The sequence below is a fragment of the Hordeum vulgare genome, chromosome 1H, assembly GCF_904849725.1.
Source record: "Hordeum vulgare subsp. vulgare chromosome 1H, MorexV3_pseudomolecules_assembly, whole genome shotgun sequence".
NCBI classification, from domain to species: Eukaryota; Viridiplantae; Streptophyta; class Magnoliopsida; order Poales; family Poaceae; genus Hordeum; species Hordeum vulgare.
The window spans coordinates 22,241,304-22,261,386 of NC_058518.1; the positions used below are offsets into that span (position 1 = coordinate 22,241,304).

At 46.8% G+C, this 20,083-nt stretch overlaps 1 protein-coding gene and 1 long non-coding RNA gene across 3 annotated transcripts; one reads left to right on the forward strand and one right to left on the reverse strand.

The window, feature by feature from the left end:
* Positions 1 to 13,213: 13,213 nt before the first annotated feature.
* LOC123395393 lies at positions 13,214 to 19,850 on the forward strand. The gene is made up of 4 exons (XR_006609722.1): positions 13,214 to 14,464; positions 14,564 to 14,628; positions 18,925 to 19,094; positions 19,499 to 19,850. It is a non-coding gene; the product is annotated as an uncharacterized LOC123395393 (long non-coding RNA).
* Positions 14,566 to 18,172, reverse strand: LOC123395274. 2 transcript variants are annotated; one of them, XR_006609708.1, is made up of 3 exons: positions 16,211 to 18,172; positions 15,249 to 16,092; positions 14,566 to 15,169 (listed from the first exon to the last, which is right to left on the reverse strand). XR_006609708.1 is itself a non-coding variant. In XM_045090284.1 (2 exons), exons 1-2 carry the CDS (start codon positions 17,401 to 17,403, stop codon positions 15,951 to 15,953), a joined length of 1,335 nt encoding a protein of 444 aa, XP_044946219.1. In that variant the 5' UTR covers positions 17,404 to 18,172; the 3' UTR covers positions 14,566 to 15,950. The 2 variants fall into 2 exon arrangements, 1 of the variants encoding a protein (XP_044946219.1); XM_045090284.1 differs by having other exon boundaries at positions 14,566 to 16,092.
* Positions 19,851 to 20,083: the final 233 nt, after the last annotated feature.

Consider the following 20,083-nt stretch of genomic DNA (forward strand, 5'->3'; position numbering starts at 1 on the left):
TTGATATTATAGCACTACCTGGACAATCATGGGATGATTCTACACGGTCAAGCGTAGATTAGGGGGAGTGTTAAGATTAAATTACAATATGTAATTAAGGGGACTCTCCCCTTGACCAATGGACGGGCGGTGGCACCCGTAGGGGCGCTTGTGTTTCTCACAACCGTCGTGTCTCCTGGAACCAACGGATCCCCTCGGGTCGTCGCATCTCTCCCCCGTGTATAAATTACAGATTCCTACACATCAATGGATTAGAGTTTTTCACTTTCTCAAACACGTAAACAACACGTAGAACAACCAGCAAGAGCAAGAGAAAAACGAGAGAAGGGACGAGCGAGACTCAGTGGTGAGATGCACGGCCTTGTTTCCTTCTTCCCTTGTCTAATTAGCGAGGACGGTCACCGCTACCGCCTCATTGCCCTTCGCCGCCATGGAGTTGGTGCCCTTCGCCGTTTTCGTCGCCGAATGCAAGCCATCCGATGGTTCGGCCGCATCGCCGCTGGACGCGCCCGTCGCGGTGCCGCTGGAAGCGCCCACCGCGGTGCTCACCACGCCCCTGGACACGGTCGCCGTGCTCCTGGACGCACCCACCGCGGTACTCCCCACGCTCGTGGTCTGGCGCCCATGGAGTTGGCTGGCCCGAGCACCCACATGGCGCACGGGGCCGCTGCCGCTCCTGCTCTGCCCATCGTGTCCCCGCCTCCAACCGCTCCTCCGCCAGCCGCATGGATCCCGTTGTCGACGCCGACACTAGATGTCGTGGCCACTGGCCCGAGCCTCTGCACGCCTGGCTATGCCTCGGTGCCGATGCACTTGACGGTGAACAAGGAGGAGGCACTCGCCTTCCTCTCCGCGTCAAACGGCACCTCCGGCGTCGTTCGCCATGGAGCCGAGATGGAGGGCTCCACACCAGCCGTGCGGAATGGCGTTTCAGGCGGCTTTTCGTGCGCGTCGTCGTCGCCATCGACCGCCGCCCTGGCCGCCGCGTCGGCTCATGGGATCCGGCGGGTCTCGTCCTCGCACCCGCCCTGCCTTGCGGTGTGCGCCTCGAGCCCGTCGTGGTCCCCTCTTCCTCCGACGAGGAAGACTGCCTCATGGCTTGCCGGTGAACCGCCGGAGTGGAGAAGGTGGAGTCGGCAGATTTGCTGCCCCCATCGATCACATTGAGGTGGTCGATGACTCGTGGTCGTGGGTGGTGCGTGAGAGGTTGTTGCCTTATCCTTTTGCCGCCCCTCCCCTCTCCCTTATGCGGCGGCTAATTCGGGCCCACCAAAGGCCATGGCGGCCCAGACCGAGGCGCCCGGCTGCCCTCTGCTTTCATTTTCTTCCTATGTTTTAGTTAATTTTAGTACTAATTATTGTATTAGTGCAATATTAGGCTATATCTAGTACTGTTTAGTAACTAGTTTGACTATTTACATTTAGTCCAGTTCTAGATTTATTTTAGGTTAGGACTTGTGTAATTATTAGTATATTTATATTATGCAATGACTTGATAATATAAATAAAGTATCAGATTTCATCCGGGGAGTATGACATGTTCTATGTGTTTACCACATATTTTTTGAACATGTATTTGTGATTGAGATCGGTTTCTCTCGCGTATCAAACTTGCAAATTTTTGAATATTTTCTTCCTTATTTTATTTGGAATCACAAGGTAATAAATTGGGATATACTGCTCATTTGCAGACTATCCCCTCTTACTGTGAGCTCTATGCTTTGTCAATCTCGACAAGCGATTACATTCAATGATTATTCCTTATATCTAAATTATAGCATACACAAGGTAATGGCCATGCATCTTGTTACTGTGAGATGTAAGTGATCTTCAATGTGTTATGTTCACACAACTGAGGTTGAAATTTTTTCAAGTTTTCACTTTTGACTATCAAAATTTTGCATTCTTATTATACAACCATGATGGTTTTTAATTTACCGTCCGTAAATCAATTATCTATGTTTCTCCATGTAGGAAAAATGACTGTCAAAGAGTTTGAGGAGCTTGCCCTCAATGGTCGTAACTACCCTACATGGACTATAGACATCAAGATCAGTCTCGCGTCCCGTGGGATAATGCGTGCAATCCAGCCCCCGGAGACTCCTCTCCCGGCTGGAGCCACGCTGCTGACAGAACAACAGAATTATGCCGCCTTATTCATCATAAGGCCCCATATTCATCCAGATCTCAAGTCTGAGTATATACAGGAGGAATCTTCTAATACTCTATTTCTGACCCTCAAAACGAGGTACATTTGTGCCGTGACATTTTTGCATGTCAATGGCCCTCAAAAACAAAAGGGGTAATATCATCATGAATCATAGAACTTTGCGTCGCATGTTCGATTTGGTGTTAGAACTTTAAAAATACGGTATTTTGGCCACTTAACTTCATTGTGCATATACGGTCATGATGCGTACGCGGGCATATTCTTGTGCATGACCCCACCTATCAGTGAATGGTGACGCTGGCACGATGCAATTTTGCGCAATACACCCACATATATTTTTTATTTACTGATAAAGTCAACCACAATGATGCAACGCAAAAAGATAACCTCGCGTTTTTTATATTTACGTAAAACCCTAAGCACATATATGCAAAAATTAACACCAAAAAAGGCTCTGCCAGAACTCGATCCAGCGTCCAAATAATGTTTTAAAATTATATGTTTGAAAGCCAAATACGTAATAAGCACATTTATAAAACACACATGTTTATATTATTCTCAGGTTTATAAAATATTTTATAAAATATTTAATGTATAATACACATGTCTATATTTTAAAGTTTTAATTTACTATTCATCATGTATGTGCCTAATGTTTTTAACCAATGTTTTAAATAACGGGCTACGACAAATAGCGGCGAGCCTCTAAATCAGCTATACGGCATATTTATACATGATACCATTTAGCGGCACCTTGCTGAAAAGGCTATAGCCAGGCTATAACGGGTTATTTAAAACTATGTTTTTAACACAAAAATATTTGAATATAATTATTACTTATCATTTACTACATATTTCATATATAATACACTGGTTTATATTGTAATGTTTTTATTTACTAATCATCATCTATACAAATATTTGAACATATCTTTATTACTTAGTTTTACAAATATATTGTAAGAAAGTAGTCCGTGCAAAATGGGCCGCATTATCTGCAGTCCATTTAATCTCCACATGCATTCTCGTTTAGTACATATAGTGTCCTTATCCCTAGTTGACATACGGACAATGGGAGTCGTTGTGCCTATGCCAACTCGTGTTGAACTGTTGGTTGTTGTTTCGAGTAAGGATGAATTAATTTTTGTTATTAACTTTTGCACATATGTGAAATAGTGTGGTTATGTTTTTTTGAAATAAAAATATGTGACGCAATGGTCGACCTTTTTCGTAAATAAAAATATATTAAGGTGTTTTGTGTAAAAACTACAACGTATTCAGCGCAACCCTCACAGGCAAGTGGGTCATATACATGGATACGCCGACATATGACCGTATCTGCACGCATTAGTCAAGTTAGCTGACCACAAATGCGTGGCTGACGTGCCTCGATCGGCCGATCCCAGCCACGCCCTAGCCCTATGTATCGCCCAAACACACACGCATCGCCCGATGCCCCGATCCCCACCCCACGCACGCCGCCCAAATCGCCTGCTCGTCCTCGATCGGCCCTAGCCATCGCCGCCGGGCGCCGGCCCTCGTCCGCCTCCGGCCAGTCCTCCTACTTTCTCCTGGCCAGTCGCCATGGATGCTGCATGCTGGATACTTGCAGTTGGCTGGTTCTCCAAGAGACCAAGACCCCGATCTCCACCCAGGTCTGCTCGAGTACTCTCTTTCGTCTTCTGAATTTTCGAGTGGCATCTACAACACGCTTTTTTGATCTCTGGATTTCGGTGCAGAGTAAGTACATAATATCACAATGGTATAATAATTCATAAAGTGCGTTCCACGATGATATGCGGATGCGTACCGTATAAATGGATGGATTGTGTTTGGATAGATTGATAAATAATAAACGGCATTCAGATTGATTGACACTCCCTCTATACCATTATTTTTGTTGTTGGGGAGGTATTTTGGAACAGAGGGAGTAGATTGCATTCAGATAGATTGGTGCTTTATGCTGTGTTTAAAAATAGGTTGACATTTTTGCATTCTTCCACCGGGGCTCTAAATTCCTGGACATTGCCCTGTCGATACCAAACGGAGTCTCAAACTCCGTCTAACCTGAACTTCCATGCCAAACAAATAAATTATACTCAAATTTGCATGCCTAAATCAAGGGTAAATAACAGCTACGGTAGTCGACAGGATAAAGAAGTTTCTATTTGGTCGGAACAAGTGCTACCCCGAATCCACCAAAACAAGAAGACAAGAAACACCTCCAGGCTTCCAGCGATCCAAAACTGTTGTAATAAAGCTACAAGCATACTAATAAAGGATTCAGTCGAGTGGCAAGCATTATCCTGTTCTGGTGTCGGTGGTACCCGGATAAACCACAGACAAACAGGCCATAAAGTCTCCTCAATGGTCCTGCATCACATGTTTGAAGCGTGTTTCAGAGCACCAGCAAGCAGAAACATCTGCCTGTATGATCATTTCTGCAACAGGGGACAGCCCTACACCTCATCAATAGGAAGCCCCCTGTGCAACCATCACTTGGGGCAAATCAGAACTAGCCTGCGGACAAATACATGCAGGAGAAGTTATCTTGAATTGTGCATTTAATATACTATACCAACTGCCATTGGGCAATGGGAAACTATGTTAGTACCAGAAAATAAGAAAGTGGTTGTAATTCAATACTAGAAGACATCAAACATAATGTATACAGAATCAAAGAAAAACATTAGAACAAAGTGCATCAGACATCATGTAAACTAGAGTCCAGCATTAAAACTCTGAAACCACAAGTACCTTTTTGGACAATCATGGAAGCAAAAGCATATCAAAAGACAAACCTAATATGAATGTTTGTACACATGCTTGCACAATTTATCATCAACAGAGTACTCTTATAGACCAAAAACAACTTCCTGTTTAAATATTAAAAAGGACAGAGAAACAAAAAAGAACAATCATTAATTTCTGTCAGATCAGTCAAGAATACAGATCTCGAGCTAATTCTCACTGATTTCCATCGGAGGCAATAATGCTATAAGAATCCGCACTTGTATAATAGAGGGCAGGAACTCTGACTATGCTTAATGTACGGGAGCAGTGTTAACATGGTTTTACAATTGGTGATATTGTAAGAAGATGTCACTGACAAACGTTAAATATTTGCGATTACTAGTAATTCTATGCTACTCCTACTGTCGTATTACATGGCCTAATATCATCAAGTATTGTGTAAGCCGTACCCTCAGTAGTATGACAAGTGGATTCGAATATACTCATTTTTCACATTTGAAAGACCAGAGTATGAACAGTAATTCAGAAATTTTGGTAAAATTAAGACAAACCCGCTCACACCATACGGGCTTTGTACAGGCATATGTAAGCCATCTGGAAATTTCCTGTTAGAGAAACAAACTGCTTTTAACTATCGAGATTTCAAATCACTAATCTTGCGTTTAGGAAAACAGTTACTCACCTCCACCGGTAAATTTCAAAACTTCATCCTTATCTAGAGCAGTTTTGATTGCATCATCAAACTCTATCCATTCATTCTCATCTTCCTTAACCAAAGCAACATAGTGTCCAGCATTGGCACTTGGTCCCTCGTGAGTGACCAAAGCGATCAAATCATACATGGAAGTCAAGTGTTCCTTTGTTATAGAAACATCAGCTGTATATATAAAAATAAAAATGCATCATCAACGTTGAACACAATTCGAACTGAAGGACAAACAAGTTGGTTATAATATTCCTTTTTTCAAGGAAACATAAAAACTCTTCATCATTTTTCAACAAAACGCGAAGACTTTGCGTTTCTTTCCATTGGAAAGGGGAGGGGGGAATTACATGTCTCCTAGGAGGTGTTTTTCAGATTACGTTACAATGATCCTAGTGGACATCCCAGGTGCTTGGGATGACCAATTGAAGGCCTGAAGCCCCGGCTTGAGCCAGAGGGCAACCTCTGCTTTGATACTCTCTGTTAGCTGGGACGGATGGTCGATCGCCATCAAAGACACAAGTGTTTCACTGTTTCCAGATCATCCATCCTGTCAGGAGCGTTGCGGTAGCCAATCCCTTGCGAAGTGTTTTTGGGGTCGTTACCTTACAGTAGCCACCATTCAGAGATGGAGGCGCCCCGGTCATGTGGTCTGCATGTCATCCTTAGCCATGCAAGGGTATTGTTGAACCGGTATGGCCCAGCCCATCCAGTTATCTCTTAGGGCCCAGGCCCATGTAGTGGGACTGACCTAAAAGGAGGCACCCAACCATCCCCGTTCCTAGACAGAGCCGCCACACACGAGCTGGAGGTACTCCTCTCTCCCTCCCGTTTCTACATGGTATCAGAGGCCAGCGACGGCGGGGCCTGAGAAGACGGCGGTGACGTCCGGCGAGGTGGCAGCGGATTTGGGCGGCGTCCGGCGAGGCAGCGGCGGATCTGGGAGGCGCGGCGTGGCTGCGCAGGAGGTGCAGCTCGTTGGAGAGGAAGGAGAGGTGGAGCTGCTGTGCTGCGCGGCAGAGGAAGAAGGAGAGTTGGAGCTGCTGTGCTGCGCGGCAGGAGGAGGAAGCTGAGGAGCGGCTTGGTCTCCCCGAGAGTGGGTTGTGCTGTGGCTGCTGCTTGCTCCTCAGCGTGGCGGGCTGTGGTGCTGTGGGAGGAGAAGAGGAGAAGGGTAGTGGAGAAGGGCAGCTCCTTGTTGTGCTGCTGTGTGTGCGTGTGTCTGCAGGGGACCGGGAGCTGGAGAACTGCTGCGGGGGTTGGCTGCTGTTGGAGGCCAAGATCCTCTGGAACTGCTGCTGTTTGTAGATGAAGGAGGAAGAGAACTGCTGCTGTTTGCAGAGGAAGAAGGAAGAGAACTGCTGCTGGAAGAAGAGGCTGTGGTTGCTGCTTGCACTTGGAGCTGCTGCTTGCACTTGGAGCTGCTGAGTTGCTGGGTGCTGCTGCTAGCCAGGGGGCGTAAAGGGACCAACCGTGCAGCTGTAGGGCTGTGCTGCTGAGGGCTGCTGTTGCTGATTACCGGATTGGAGATGGCTGAACCAAATGCGCTTGCTGAGGCTTTCGACAAGCTCGCTAAGATCCTCGCGGAGTCCAACTCCAACTCTGGGGCCATCGTTCCTCGACAGGAAGTGGCTCAGAAGCTCGAAATGTCACCCCTGGACATGAAGCTAGAGGGGGCCACAAATTATTTGAGCTGGTCCAGAAGGGCATTGTTGGCTGTGGAACAGAAGGAACTTGATGGGCACTTATTGGGTGCGGTTGATGAACCCGGAGACAAGACTATCGCGGAGGGAAAGCGGTGGAAGGTCATAAACTCTGTGCTTGTTGGTTGGTTGTTGAACTCAGTGGTGCCCTCCATTGGTCGCTCTGTGGAGGGACTATCCACGTCCGCCGAGATATGGAAGACTCTATCCACCCAATACTCAGGCAAGGGTAATTTCATGCTAATTGCTCAGATTGAGGGGAAGATCAGTCGGCTGCGCCAAGGCGATGACATGTCAGTGATGGCATATGTAGCAGAGCTGCAGGCTTTGTGGGCAGAGCAGGATAACTGTGATCCTCTGGAACTCTATGATGCGGCGTGCATCGAGTCAGGGCGCAAGTGGATTGCACGCAGGCGTGTGCTGAAACTGTTGGAAGGCCTGAGAGGTTGCTTTCATGGCAGGGGGGCTTCCCTGCTGCACCAACCTCTCCTGCCAACTATTGAGGAGACTATTGCAGCAATGTCTCAAGAGGAGGTGAGGCTATCTCTTGAACATGCAAACGTGAAGTTTGTGCCGGCTTCGACATTTGCAGTCACTGAGCGCATGGAGTGGGGAGATCCCAACAAATGTCATATTTGTGGGGAGGTAGGTCATTGGAAGAGGGAATGTCCAACTCGTGGTAAAGGCAGGGGATACAACAGAGGGGGCACTGGCAGAGGCAGGTATGCTCGAGGCAGAGGTGGATACCCATGGAACTCAGGGGGTCAACTTTCTAGGTGCAGAGGTGGCTACTCAGGAAACTCAGGGGGCAGGGCGCATATGGTAGTTGAAGAGGACACTGGGACGTCACAGGGCAAGGGAGTTGATGAGGCTGCCTATGGAGACTTTGCTCACTGGGCCTTCACTGATGAAGGTAATTCGATGAAGGCATTTCTTCCTCCTAATGGGAGTGCTTCAGAGTGGGTCTTAGACTCTGGAGCATCTAAGCATGTTGCGGGTAATTCCTGTGTGTTTGAGTCTTACCATAAGCATGCTCCTACTCACAAGGGCACTATACAAACTGCCGATGGTACCAATCAGCCTGTCATAGGGGTTGGCACAGTCAAATGCACTTCAGCCATCTCCTTATCGTCAGTTTTGCATGTGCCAGCTTTTCCTGTCAATTTGGTCTCTTTCAGTGCTCTCATTGATCAAATAGACTGTCGTGTGATCCTTGACAAGTTCGGTTGCTTGATTCAGGAGCGACAGACGAGCCAGACGGTTGGGACTGGCACCAGGCGTAGGGGGCTCTGGTACATGGACCAGGAGGTGCAACCGGACTTGGTGTGTGCTGCGACCATGGAGGACAAGGAGAAGCAGACGATGATCCATCATTGTAGAATGGGTCATGTATCTTTTGATAAGATGAGTAGGATCTTTCCGGATGTTATGTGTGGAATAGGCAAGGGCAAGTTGACATGTGATGCTTGCGAATATGCAAAACACACACGAGCCTCATATGTGAGTAAGGGGCTTAGGAGCATATCTCCTTTTATGCTCATTCATTCGGATGTATGGACTAGCCCACTAGTGTCAATGAATGGAAAGAAGTATTTTGTTACCTTTATTGACTGCTATTCTCGTATAACTTGGATTTACTTGATGCGTCACAAGGATGAGGTGTTTAGCTGTTTTCAGAACTTCCATGCTCTTGTAAAGAACCAGTTTCAGGTGCAGGTCAACGTGCTCAGGACTGACAATGGTACAAAGTATGTGAACAATATTTTTGGAGATTTCATGGCTAACCAAGGGATTCTTCATCAAACTTCATGTCCGGACACCCCACCTCAGAATGGAGTGGCCGAAAGGAAGAATCGTCATATTCTTGAGGTTGCTCGGTCATTAATGTTTACCATGAATGTGCCTAAGTTCTTATGGGATGAAGCAGTTATGACAGCCACGTACCTGATCAACCGGACACCTTCCAGGATATTAGGTATGAAATCTCCGTCTGAGTTGCTCATTGGAGATAATAAGTTTGTTGTTTCTCCAAAGTTGTTTGGCAGTACTTGCTTTGTTCGTGATCACCGATCATCTGTTGGAAAGCTTGATCCTCGGGCAGTGAAGTGTGTCTTCCTGGGATACTCTTCTAGTCAGTAGGGGTATAAATGTTGGTCTCCCTCTGAAAAACGCAGGTTCGTGAGTATGGATGTTACCTTCAGGGAGTCCGAGCCATTCTATGGTACGCCGACTGATCTCAGTCTGCTATTTGCAGAGCTTGACCACCTACATCATGTGCACGATGGTTAAGAGGGGGAGAAGGATGTGTCTCATACTCAGGGTGATTCTGTGGGCAATAACACTGCTAATGATGTGCAAGTTCAGGTCCAACCAATAGTGGGAACAATTCCGGTTAGTACTCTCACTGATGATGATGTGCAGGTTCCTGTCGAGCCAACCGTCGATACACTTAAGATTGGTGCTCTTCGGGTTCATGTTCGGGATCGATGGCGGACGAACACCCTAGTGTACTCTCGACGGCAACCATACGTGCAAGGGGAGCAACAAGGCAATGATGCAAGAGTGCAAGGGGAGCAGCAAGGCAATGAGGCAAGAGTGCAGGGGGAGCAGCAAGATAGTGAGACGAGCTCATCTGACACAGTGGAGCTGCCCATTGCATTGCGAAAGGCTACACGTGAAGTGGCAAGAAAGGGTGAAGTAGCAAGGAAGGCTCTACCGAAGGATGATGCTTGTGATGATCTTGATATTGGCAATTTTGTGTCTTATAAGGCTTTGTCACCCACATATAAGGCGTTTGTTGCCTCCCTTCAAACTGTGTCAATTCCAAAGGATTGGAAGGCTGCAAAGCAAGATCCGAGGTGGCGTGAAGCGATGATAGAAGAGTTGGAAGCACAAAGGAAAAACAAGACATGGGTGCTAACCACATTGCCGGCAGAAAAGAAAGCAGTGAGTTGTAAGTGGATCTATACAGTGAAGCAGAATCCTGAAGGGAAGGTGGAACGGTATAAGGCCAGATTGGTCGCCAGAGGATATAGTCAAACTTATGGAATTGACTATGATGAGACGTTTGCTCCCGTGGCAAAGATGAACACAGTAAGGATATTGGTCTCCTGTGCTGCAAACTTTGGGTGGAAGTTGCATCAATTAGATGTCAAGAATGACTTCTTGCATGGTGAGTTGCAAGAAGTGTACATGGAAATACCACCAGGTTTTGGTATTTCAGAGACTACGGGGAGGTATGCAGGCTGAAGAAATCCTTGTATGAACTGAAGCAATCACCAAGGGCCTGGTTTGATAGGTTCAGACGTGCTGTCCGTGGTATGGGGTATGGTCAGTGTAACGGTGACCACACGATGTTCTACAAGCACTCTGATCGGAAGATCACCATTCTTGTTGTTTATGTGGATGACATTATCATCACTGGAGATGATGAGGAGGAAATAGAGAGATTGAAGGGTTGTTTGAGCAAGGAGTTTGAGGTAAAGGATTTGGGTAACCTAAAATACTTTCTTGGCATGGAAGTGGCTCGGACAGAGAAGGGAATCTCTTTGTGTCAACGAAAGTACACCTTGGATCTCTTGAGTGACGTGGGCATGATGGGATGTCGTACTGCCCCTACTCCGATTGAACAAAATCACCAAGTGACAGCACAATCAGGAGAGCTAGTGAATAAGGAAGAGTATGAGAAACTGGTTGGAAGGTTGTTGTACTTGTGTCATACCAGGCCTGACATTACGTATGCTACGGGGGTGGTGAGCAGATACATGCATGAACCAAGGAGTGGGCATCTTGATATTGTGCACAGAATCCTGAGATACTTGAAGGGGACTCCAGGTAAAGGGTTGTGGTTTGGGAAGAGTGGACATCTTGAGGTGGATGGCTATAGTGACTCTGACTGGGCCAGTTGTCAAGATGATAGAAGATCAACTTCTGGTTACTACGTGTTTGTGGGAGGAAATTTGGTATCATGGCGAAGCAAGAAACAGCCGGTTGTGTCTAGATCAACAGCAAAAGCTGAGTATAGAGCATTATCTCAAGGGTTGTGTGAGATGCTCTGGGTGAAGTACCTACTGAGCGAGTTGAAACTTCTGAGGAAGGGGCCCTTGAAGGTGTGGTGTGACAATCAGTCAGTTATAGCCATCGCTAATAACCCAGTTCAACATGATAGGACAAAGCATGTGGAAATTGATCGGGAGGGGGAGTGTTGAACCGGTATGGCCCAGCCCATCCAGTTATCTCTTAGGGCCCAGGCCCATGTAGTGGGACTGACCTAAAAGGAGGCTCCCAGCCATCCCCGTTCCTAGACAGAGCCGCCACACACGAGCTGGAGGTACTCCTCTCTCCCTCCCGTTTCTACAGGTATCATGCCATACCTGCCTGCCTTGAGATCCGTGAACGTCTCCTTCAGGCAGCACAACAACACAAGCATTACTATGTTGATAAGCATCGGGCCCTTTCTTTTGATGTTGGAGAGTGGGTTTGGCTCCGTCTTCAGCACCGGCCGGCGGCATTCCTTGGAGTAGGCGCCAAAGGGAAATTGGCTCCCAAGTATTATGGGCCTTTCAAAGTCCTCGCTAAACTTGATACGGTTGCTTACCGTTTGGAGCTGCCCTCATGCGTCCGCATTCACAATGTCTTCCATGTCGGGGTCCTGGAGAAGTACCATGGTCCGCCGTCGGAAGTTCCGCCGATGCTTCCACCTCCGTTTCAGGGTCGAGTACATCCAACCCCTGTCCAAGCATTGCGTGCTCGTATTGCTCGCGGTGTCCAGCAGGTGCTCATTCAATGGGATGGCCAGCCGGCGTCTGCTTCTTCATGGGAGGATGTCACAACCTTCCGCGAACGTTATCCAAGTTTCCAGCTCGAGGACAAGTTGTTTCAGAATGGAGGGGGAGATGTCATGTGGGGCCAGCCCTATAGGCGCAAGGGCCCTGCGCGGGCTGGCCCTGCACCTGCCTAAAAATATGTTCTAGTTTAATTATAGTCTTTTTAGATTAGGAGTCTGGGTATTAGTTGGAAAGGTTTAGTCCCGAAGAAGGTTACCCTGCCAACACCCAATTATAGTAGGAGTCTGTAATCTGATCTTGTAATTAGGCTATATATAGCCAGCCCTTGGAATCAATAAAGTTCAAGCAGAGAATAATCTAGACCCTCACCTCCCTTGCTCCTGCGCTACGGAACCCCTCCTCACCCCCTTCTCCAACAATAGGCCAGCGAGGGGTTCGCCCTCCTACCTCCACGCCTACAACCTGCGCGGCAATCAGCCAGGCCGTGACAGGGGGGCTGTGAGGCGGTGTTGCAGGGGAGCGGCGGCCCGCAGGGAGCGGGCAAGGGCATGGTCGTGGGCGCGGCCCTCTGGCGTGCACTCCCCGACGACATCGGACCTTGTTGGTGCAGTCGCGCACGTGTTGCCCCGGCTTCAGGCAGCGAAAGGAGAGGCCGACTTCCTCCTCCACCGCCGGACCTGCTGCGACGATGCGACTAGGTCATGCCCTTCACGTGGTGGCCACGACTGCGTCGGCTTTTGCGCTTTGGCTGCTGCCACCCTCCAACATCCGCACTGTCAAGCGAGGGGGCGATGTTGTGGACGCGAGGGACCTCAGAGGAGGGGACACGACTGGCGGGCACTAGGGCATGGTGGGTCTCAGCGGGCGGGGTGCGGTGAGGCGGCGATGCGGAATAGGAGCATACCACGTCGTGGTAGGAGCGGGAGCCCATCCAGCGGTTGGGATGGCGCTCGTTGATGGAGGACATGCTGCTATAGGGGAGAAGGAGAGGAGGGGCTACAGGGGTGGCTGCTATGAGGGCTGCCGGCTGGAATTCGTCGGTGGCAAGGCTAGTGGGAGAGGCTAGGGTGGGTGGAGGGTGGGAGAGCAATACAAAAAATAATTACAAGTTGTCGACACCCAGTGTTAATAAAGAAATTTATAGGGCGTGTATTGCTTGCCTTTGTCAATATCTGAACTAAGAGAATCGTCAAAATCTGAACCTGAGACCTACAATTAAAGACAGAATGGTATAATTCCATCAAAATATATATCGCGGGCTGAAAACTAAAGGCAACTGTTAGATGACACGTATACGAAATTAAGAACTAACAAAAAGATGTTATTGGATTGAGTATCAACATCAAAATATAAAATTTGAAATAGTCATAACCAACATCTCAAAAGGCATGCACGAGAGTTACCTTCATATTTTCTTCTAGTTTGTGTTTTAATTCATCGGAACAAAGCTGATAGACATTAAGCTGATGTGGATAATCTAGTTTCTGGTGTATATTTTTAATACAAAAAAATATTAGAAAATGTAGAATCAAAATATTATATTGCAAAAATACACATATATCGTAAATGAAAATAAACAAAACATACACCAAAGTTCTTGACTGATTGACAGGTCATCTCATCAAGCTTCACACGCTCCAAATTTATGATCAGATACCTAAAGATAGAATATATAATATATTGTTGTGAAGAGCCATTAAACTAACAGAAGTGGAAAATTTCAAATTTCGCATCACATAGTCTAGAACCACTTTTCAGTCTAGAGCCTTTACACCACGGAGAGACATCGACACTTCCACTAGAGATCTGGTTCATCTCGTCGAGTTGTCTTAACTCTTGGAGTGCCCCACGATATTGTAACCTTTGTACTCCATATATATAAGAGAAAAAGAGTAAGACAAGAAGTAGGGCTTTTATTCACATTACGGGCCTAAACCTAGGTAAATCGTATGTCCCCCTTAATATATGTTTCAGATCCACCGGTAACCTGATGTGAGGTTCCCGTGGATATCCACGTACTGATTGTATTAATGCTGTTACGATCTGACAAAAAAGGCCCTCGACAAAAAAGTTAAATAAGATCTTACCGAGGCAACTTATTTATGCTTGAATTTTGGCCTTGCAAATCCTGTGTAAAGAAAACAACCTTTTGTAAAAATTCTAGTGGAACATAAAACAATGCAAAGTTATGCATATAAGAAACCCTTCATGAGATACTTACGAGCGCAAGCCCTTCTAGGAGACCATTTACTTCAGGAGTTAATTTGCAGCTCAGATGCTTTACCGACAGCGTCGCCGACCTACAAAACATATAATGAAGCAATAATTAACTGAGATATGGAAGAACATGGTAACACTTCTGTATGATTCTTTTTGTGTGTCATTGTTTCCCTGATGCAGATTTAATTTCTAATTACATTGCTGACTGGTTTGCTTGTTTGTCTAGCAGGGTTATGTGCTGCTCCTTTTGGTGCTAATGCTTCAATACTTCCCACTCGCTCCCGGTTCAAAAGGGTAAGGAGCCATTTCATTTCCAAGGAATTAGCAGTACTGCATTTCATTAGTACCGACATATACTTACTTGCATGGATAGTTCAAGCTATAACTAATTCTGCCTCCTCTAGTCTTGAAAACCCAAAACAAGTCTTATACATTGATAGTTTCAAAAGGCTAGATGAGGCAGTGGTAGAAATAAAAATTAAGTGCATGCACCTTCAGTTATGATAAAAGCATCTCGTCACCTTGGCCCTTGAGGCCCAGGCGCACTACACCCAAGTGACATAGAAGGGGGGAACGGATGAGTCTGCCCAAACTAGAGCTGCCAGAGCTATCAAGGAGATGTTAGTCTCTCCACGTATATATGGTATCAGAGAGCAGGGCGTGAGGAGAGGACGGCAGCAATGACCAGTGAGGCAGCGTTGGCCGGTGAGGCAGCAGATCCAGCGAGGAGGCCGTGGGATGGCGGTGCTGATTGCGAGATCAATGCGTGGCAAGGCAGCATGGACGGCGGCGGGACGTGAAGAAGGGCTGGTCCATCGGGGGATTCTTCCTCTACCTCCTTGCTGTTCCTCTGCTCCCAGTTGCTATTCTTGGCATCCCACATCTTTTGGGTAAGCTCGGGCATCTTCCTCTACCTCCTTGCTGTTCCTCTGCTCCCAGTTGCTATTCTTGGCATCCCACATCTTTTGGGTAAGCTCGGGCACTGTGAGCAAGGTACCGTAGGTCCGGCTGGCTGCTGAGGTTGGAAAGTAAAGAGGTGAAGAGGTGGTGCTGGAGAAGGCAATGAGCTGCTGCTGCTGCGCAAGGGGAGGTGTGGCTCGGGTGTATGCTTTTAACATTTTTAGAGAAGCTGACACTATTACTAAGTTTGAGAAATTTATGCTAACAGTTTGAATTTGTCTAGATAAAAATGTGGGATATAACAAGATGCCAACATTATTAAACAGACTAATCTTGTTTGTGTTTTCACTGTAGCTTTTAAAATCTTTATTTTTTGAGAAAGTGAAAGAGAGAGGATACCCGACGAACAGATCAACTCCGAAAAGCATGTTCATAAGATTGTTCCTATACAAAAAAAAGAAAACTAGTATCAGAAGGAATCATTTTTACATTGGAAGAAAAGGGTGATTATTAGTATTGTACATAATGAAACAATTACCCTTTAGTTATAAGAGTTTCACTAAGGGTTCCCATCAATAGCAGTAGGAATTCTTGAGCATCCTGTTGCCTACGAAGACCCTGTTCTCTTTCCTCATACATTGCATGCTTCTCTTCAAGTTTCTGCAAATTAGATAAGATTAAAAATAAGAAAATGAACTCACTTTTTGGTAAACACATTAATTACTGACCTGTAAGAAATTGTCAGAAGAAACTGCTTCTACACTATGATCAAGAAGTCCCAAGAGATCACAAACAGCCTTAGTTAGCTTCATAGAAGCTTGGTCAACCAGTTCATCATTCATGCCTTCTTCTAAATATCTAGAGGAAAATAAGAGTGTGATGATCACGCCTTCTTTTAAATGCCTAGGGGAAAATAAGTGTGTGATGAACAGAAAGAACATTTACAATCCAAATTGCAGTGTTTCTTAAATCAAACCTTACTAAGGCTGCCTTCAGCGCTGGTATGCAACGAAGATATTGCAGAACAGAATTTGCAAAGCACGCATTCCCTGAATTCAAGAGGCCAGCACAACCATGTTTTACTTCAGCCTTTTTATACTTTGGTAACATGACATGAGCTGAAACATTGCAGCCATATGTGAACTGTTGGGAATCTGGGCTATCACTGAGCTTGTCAACTTGTTTGATCATAATTGACTTCGCATTGTGATTATCAAAGGAAGATCCTGTATTTTCTTCAACCAGGCTTTCATTGCCCCTTTTGTTCCCTGATGCTGTATTGTCATTGACTGCTCTTCGAAACTTCAAAAAAGGCTTGATCAGGACATGTTTAAAATCTTGGGGACCAAGTTTTAGAAGGCCATTGAGTTTGTTGTTGATGGGGCCTTGAGGACCAAGATCTACAGGCAAATCCGTCAAATTGAATCTGCGGATATTGGAATTTTCCCTGTGATATAATCTCAGATCTTCGATGATTAGTAGCTGATTCTCCACCTCAGGCGGAAAAGATTTTTCTTCGACCCTTGTTATCTCATGCCCCGCTGACTTCCTATGATTTTTCAGAGTCGATCTGTCGGGACTAACACTTGCTCCTCTTCTCCCCTTCTCGCGGCCCCCCCTCCCCAGCCCGCTTGCTCGCTTGATTCCCCTTGGACCGGCCATATCGCGTCCACTACCGTAGCGTCCGAGTCCGAGATGAGTTGTTGATAGCCGGAACGCAGGATGGCCGCGCGCGACAGAGATGCCCTTGGTGGCGTGCGACAGAGGTGCCCTTGGTGGCGCGCGACGGGGGTAGCGCTTGGTGAGAGCGGCGCGCGAGGACCGAGGAGTCGCCGGAATGCCGTACGGCCGAACGCGAGGAGGTGTCGACGGGGGCGACGTTGGCCGCGCGCGATTGCGGAGGCGGAGGCGGGGGGCGACGTTGGTGGAGCTCGATTGGGGCGGGGCGGTGGGAGCAGACGAGGAGGTCGGGAGGAGTCGCCGGCGGAGGGAGCGTCCCGTACCCGACTCGATCGATGCGGTCGGGCTCGGTCGCGGTGGCCTGTGCTGTGCGTCTGCCGTTCGGGCCCGCAGACGGCGGCACCGGGCTGGCGGCGGACTATCTCTCTCTGCCGTTGGGTCCCACAAACGGCAATATCGGGTTAGTGTCATGTGCTCTCTCGATCTCATTTCACTTCACATGATAATAAAGCGACCTAGCCATTTAAAAAAAAAGTATAATAAAGCGACAGATGCTGCAAGGTATCTACACCGTGGAAGTGGGTCAATACAAAATAGTTTTTTCAGTAACCATTTCTTAAAGCTCGCTATTAGCTCTATCTAACAAAAAATATCTCCCCCTCAAAAAATAGATCTTGTTATATTAGTCCCCCCCCCCCCCAACTAATTCAACGTATAAACGACATCCCAAATCCATTTTTACGCAATTAATATTCAAGCTAGTGTGTTTCAGTTGCACACAATTCAACAACATATTTTGAGACCCTAAAATTTGAAGTTCAATTCAAACCAAATTCATCGAAGAAATGGACTAGAACGTGTCCGCTATCATATCCCAAATGGTTCACCAAAATGTCATATCCGCCGCTTTGCAGGGGCTCTCCCGGAGGTTCTCCCAGCGCTATCCTCCGACGACTCTTTCGATGATTGCCTCAAGTGGGGTATTGACACTCTAGGAGAAAACTTATAGATAGGATTTTAGCAGTAGCACGGTATTATCAAGACGCGCTACTGCTAAGTAGTAGCGCGGCGCAACTACGGTCGCTACAAGTATCTAAGTAGCAGTAGCGTGACATGTCACGACCACGCTACGTCTAAGTGGTCTCATCGCCATCGAGGGGGGCTACATGTAGTAGTAGCGGTGGTGAATATGCAATGTTACTACCAATTCTTTAGCAGTAGTGCTAGCGTGCTACCAATGCCACTGCTACAGCTCTTAGCAAGCGCTACTACTAGGTCATACATTTATCCCCTCCCCCCCCCCCGCCCCTCACTCTCTCATGTGGATCCAGTACCATCTCCCTCCGCCACCGCCGCTCCTGCATCCCGGCGGCCCTCCCCGTCCCCGCCCTTCCCACGCGGCCCTCCCCATGCGACGGCCCTCCTCGTCCCGGCCCTGCCCACACGGCGGCCCTCCACGTCCCAGCCCTCCACACACGATAGTCCTCACACGACGGCCCTCCTCATCCCAGCCCTCCCCACGCGGCCCTCCCCACGTTCCGGCCATCCACGCAGCGGAAGCTCTCCCTCCCTCCTCTCTCCCACCCCCCCCCCTTCTCCCTCTGTTTTTGCACTGCTACACAAGATGAATGTATGGATGAATTGATGCATTTAGATGGTTATGAATTGATGCATTTAGATGGTTAGATGGATGGATGTATGCATTTAGATGAATGTGTGCATTTAGATGGATCGATGTTTGGATGGATGGATGGATGCATTAAGATGGATATTAGTACTTCATCATCATAATATTGCTATGGAATTTTTTTGCATCATTTTGTTGGTGCTACTTGTATCATTTTGCAGAGAGCACCTTCAAGTGCCTATGTTTTGCCGAAATGTTGATTCATTTCCGTCTCGCCAATTTCATGCGCTCGATATGTCCTATTTTAGCAATGGCATTTTTTATGCAATGTTGTTTGACTTATCATTTGGGTGGCTTTCTATATGTTGGAGCTCCTCGTACAGCTTTCAATATGTACTTGATGGAGGAATACCAATTGTTGCCTTGGTGGTCGCTTCCTCTTCTCTTCTTGCAATATATACCTCGGTATAATGCACAAGGAGAGAAGAAAAGGTGCGACCATCACCAATGGTTGAAATATTAGTATGGGGGAGACAAGAGGAGGAAGCGACTGGTACGTCTTTGTCGTATCTATAATTTTTTATTATTTCATGTCAATATTATAGAATTTTATATATTTTTGGTAACATTTTATATGATTTATTAGACTGACATATTGATTCAGTGCCAAGTGTCAGTTCTTGTCTGTTATATGTTTTTTGTTTCACAGAATATCCAAATTAATCAAACAAAGTCCAAGCGCGATAAAAATTTACGAAGAATTATTTTGAAATTTATGTGATTTTTGGAAGGTGGAATCAACGTAAATGGAGGCCCACGACCTCCACTAGACACTAGGGTGCGTTTGGGCGCCCCTAGCATGGGGTGGTGTCTAGTGGGCACCCCTTAAGTATGTTGGGTCTCTTCTTCGATCGCAAGAAAGCTAATTTATGGATAAAAATCCCCTTAAAATTTCAGACTGATTGGAGTTATGGATCTGTTAGAATTTAAGAAACGGTGAAGGACCAAAAAACTGGAACGCGAAACAGAAGAGAACAAAGAGAGAGATCCAATAGAGCCCCTCCACCGCCATGGAGGTTATGGACAAGAGGGGGGACTCTCCTCTCATCTAGGGGGAGGTGAAGGAAGACGAAGGAGGAGGGGTGCTCTCTCCCCCTCTCTCCCGGTGACGCCGGAGTGTCGCCGGAACAAGGAGCGTAATGACAATCTACATCAATAATCTTGCCGCTGTCAACGCCATCTCCCCCCCCTCTATGCAGCGGTGTAACTTCTCTTTTTTCGTCGTAACTCTCTACTTAAACATGGTGCTCAACACTACATACTATTTCTCAATGATATGTGGTTATCCTATGATGTTTGAGTAGATCCGTTTTGTCCAACGGGTTAATTGTGATATGATGTTATTGATATGAGTTGTGTGTTGATATGGTGTTGTCCTAAGGTGCCTTCCATGATGCGCATACGTGAAGGATACACGCTGTAGGGTTTGCAATATGTTCATGATTCACTTATAGTGGGTGGCGAGAGTGACATAAACTTACA